Source organism: Uranotaenia lowii, unplaced genomic scaffold (assembly GCF_029784155.1).
Source record: "Uranotaenia lowii strain MFRU-FL unplaced genomic scaffold, ASM2978415v1 HiC_scaffold_1088, whole genome shotgun sequence".
NCBI lineage: Eukaryota > Metazoa > Arthropoda > Insecta > Diptera > Culicidae > Uranotaenia > Uranotaenia lowii.
Window position 1 is genome coordinate 1 of NW_026597064.1, and position 3876 is coordinate 3876.

Below are 3876 nucleotides of genomic sequence, written 5' to 3' on the forward strand. Positions count from 1 at the left end.
AGGGGAACATGTTCTATTATGCGCCACCTAAGCGAATCGCTGATTTTCTATGTATTCCACGTACAAATTGTGTTAAAAATGGGTGCAATCGTTGAAGAAAATTGTTTTCTACAAATTCCTATGTTTTTGCCTTTCTTACAGAAAGGTATAGTTATCGGTCGATTTGGGAGATCCTTAATTATGGGTCTTAGATATACCTTTATAGGTACCTATCGAATCAGCTCGACGAGTTCAGACGATGTCAGTGTATTTGTGTGTGCATGTGTGATTTTTAGTAAACATTGTCCACACGTTTTTGCGAAACTGGGAAGTGCAATAAAAATGATTTTCGTCTTAAAAATTTTGTTTTTTTTCCCTCTTCAATGTATAAAAGAAAGAAAAAAAAACAAAATAGTTTGAAAAATAAATTTTCATAGTAATTATCATCAAATCTTCACTCCAAAAAACGTGCCAATTTGGCTTGCTAGCTACAACCAGCAATCACTAAAATGAAGATTATCGTGTATATGACGTCAAATTATACATGACGTCATTTACACGATGGGCGCGCTACTACCTTACCCAAACGATGCGTTCAAGTGAGGAACGACACCTTTCACTCCCACTCAGAATTGCTGCCTTAAAAATAACCATGTAGAAAGAATACAAACATTAGGAAGTTGTTTTTATATTTTATAAATTGTTACTGGATCAGCTTTAAGCCGAACAGCCGAACCATTTCAAAAAATTGGAGCAAAGCTCCAAATGGTTAAATTTGTATATGGTTTTCACCAAGGGGTACAACCCCGTTTTAATAAGAATCAGTCATGAGTAGTTGTGGCCAACATCGCATGGTACGAAAGCGATTGTTACTTCGATGTTTCGATGACGATGGAGGGACGCGTGCGGGCGGACGAAACAAACCATCTCAATTTTTCTCACACGCTTATTTTTTATTAACCATTTTATATGGTTACTAAATTAATAATGTAAAATAAAATGGTTACTTTTGAACGATTTTTTCTTGTAAAAATTTCAACCATGATGATAGTTCTCATGTTAAAATTAAAAGAATGGTTTTATGTTGCGTTCTTTTAATTTATATTCATGTTCTGATTGATTTTCATCGGTTTGTTTTTTTAATGATCAATATTTAAGAAATTGTACAGCCCGAATAGCAAAGACCATTATAATAAGATAACCGAACAATGATTTTCATGTTAACAATAAACATCATCGTAGTATCACAATATTTATCAAGCGCTTTATTTTTGAAATCACCATGATTTTTAAAGTCACCATAAAGTTTGTCGTGAATTCAAAATACCTAATCATAATTTCAAAAAATATCAGCAACACGGTATCACAATAAATTTATTGTAATTATTATTGTTACAGTGCAATTCGTGATTCAATGAAAATCCAAACCAAAACGAACACGGTTGAAATTTTGATTGTTTTACGTATATACAATTCATCGTGTAGATATATGTTTATGAGCGCGCGCGAAATGGTAGCGAAAAATTTTGTTTGTGGGCGACAGTTTTCTTGCGAAAATCCTGTGTACATGCACCATGGTAAGTCTTTTTTCAGAATAATCAGGTTTACTTCCATTCATAAATTTGTTCTAACTTTCTAGGAGGTGAAATCAACAGCAGTTCAGCGGCTCCTGCTACAGCAGATAAATCTTCCGGTGAAGGGCGGAAGATACCATGGAAGGTCCAATATAAGAATTCCCTTGTCCCGAACTGCCTCAGGCCGGCTCAGCTTTTGGTCAACGAAAAACCCCGGTGGTGAGTACCTTTGTGGAATAATTATGCTCATTCCTGTTTATTAATCAAATCATTTTTCTAGGAGCTGATAGGAGGACTGTTCCGCGGTTTTGTTTACAGTTGACCTTTAAATGTTTACCTCTGGTAGAAGCTTCTCGGAAAACGGGTATGGCAACACGCTCCCAGCAACGGTGGAGAAACATAAAATCTCTCGATCATGTTCCGGGTAGAAACGCTCCAGGCCTCAATGCTTATTCGTTCCCGAAGATTCTCTTCAGTGATCGAGCTATTGAAAGCCCCGTCAACTCTTTCGAATATAAAACTACGAGCATGGTGTCTCGGTTCCAATGTCTGATCCTTGCCTGCAAAACGCATTTTGAAGTAGACTATATATGGACGCCAATTGGACTTCAACGGATAATCACTCCCGAAAGATGGGTAATTTGATAGTGAATGACGAAATTTAGAAAAATAAGCTGCTAGGCTTCTTTTCAAGAGTTGATCAGTCGAACATTCCTCTGGATAGTAACAGATATGTAAGTTAATAATTCTATTCCGTAGGTGGATCTAACGAAATATTTTTAACTCGTGCTTAAATATGAATAACACAATATATCTTTTTCCCACAGGCTGAGCCAACTGTATGTAACCTAGTTTTGGACTTTTTCGTTTGGCCTGACCTGAAATGTAATATCGAAGACAAGCTGAAGAAAATGCTTTTGAAGGTCATACTCCATTTAGTTCAGTTTGACGGAGCCATCTCAGGGACCTATCTACGTTCAAAGTCGGATGATCAAAGAATTACTTTATTTATCATATGACAAAAGCGACCTCGATGTGGCAATGAACATTATAAAGTGTGTCTGTAAGTATCCGTTTTTAGTAGACTTTTAAATTTGTACTTATTCATACAAAATTTGTTTTTCGCAGCATGCCTTGTGTACAACAACATTTTTATGTGGACAAATTACACTGCATCCGAGTGTCGGAAACCAGTCATTTGAACAACATTTTTGGCATCAGAATGATCGTTCTCTAAAATAAAAACAGATTATAGAACCGAGACCAAAGAAACTGTGCTTTGAAGATACTGTCTTGCAACATAATCCTACAATGATTACGCTGTTGAGTTCCTTGTCTCTCTGCTCAAATTAGTTTTGCAGATAACATTGTCAAATTAGTCCAGTTCCTCGTCCCGCACTGACAATGAAGATGGCCTGATCAACTTTGCAACGTACTCTTCTGGAAATCTAACCGCAAAACCAGCTGATGTACTAATACAAGCACAGATTGCTTTGCATCGTCCAACTCGAAATCCTGCTATCCTGCTTTCTTTTTTATCCAAACGAATCCCGAAGTCCATCAGGAAGAGTGATAGCAGTAACATTCAAAATCACTCGAGACAGCAATCTAGGTTCGATTGCGATACATTTATTTTCGTAATGACTGTCTTTCGATTGAAATTCGCACAACCGAAAATTCTAATCCACTGTTAAGTGTATCAAATCGGGTTTTTATATTGTAATCTTCAATTTTATATTCATGTTCTTGATTGATTTTGAAAATATATTTTACCGATCATTGGACTCTATGTTAGCATCATTGATACTTTATTCTCGCTGTCTTCGCTCCATAGGTTACCCAGAGAAATCGTTAAATTATTTGAAACATATGGCTGGGGACCTTTTTTTATATTGTAATCTGTAATTAAAAAATCATGTTTCTAATTGATTTTGAATATATATTTAACTGATCATTGGACTCTATGTTAGAATCATTGATACTCTGTTCTCGCTGTGTTCACTACAACGTTTGATCCCAGAGCAAACGTGTTGGACTCTGTGTTAGAATCATTGATACTCTATTATCGCTGTCTTCACTCCATAGGTTACCCAGAGAATTCGTTGAATTCTTTGAAACATATGGCTGGGGACCTTTTTTTTATATTGTAATCTGTAATTAAAAAATCATGTTTCTAATTGATTTTGAATATATATTTAACTGATCATTGGACTCTATGTTAGAATCATTGATACTCTGTTCTCGCTGTGTTCACTACAACGTTTGATCCCAGAGCAAACGTTGAATTATTTGAAACACATGGTTAGATACCTTTTTTTACATT

General features: G+C 35.7%; 1 protein-coding gene across 1 annotated transcript; it reads left to right on the forward strand.

The window, feature by feature from the left end:
• The first annotated feature begins 1035 nt into the window (after window positions 1–1035).
• LOC129759121 (uncharacterized) lies at window positions 1036–3345 on the forward strand. The gene is made up of 3 exons (XM_055756537.1): window positions 1036–1556; window positions 1619–1772; window positions 1834–3345. Exons 1-3 carry the CDS (start codon window positions 1554–1556, stop codon window positions 2196–2198), a joined length of 522 nt encoding a protein of 173 aa, XP_055612512.1. The 5' UTR covers window positions 1036–1553; the 3' UTR covers window positions 2199–3345.
• The last annotated feature ends 531 nt before the right edge of the window (window positions 3346–3876 follow it).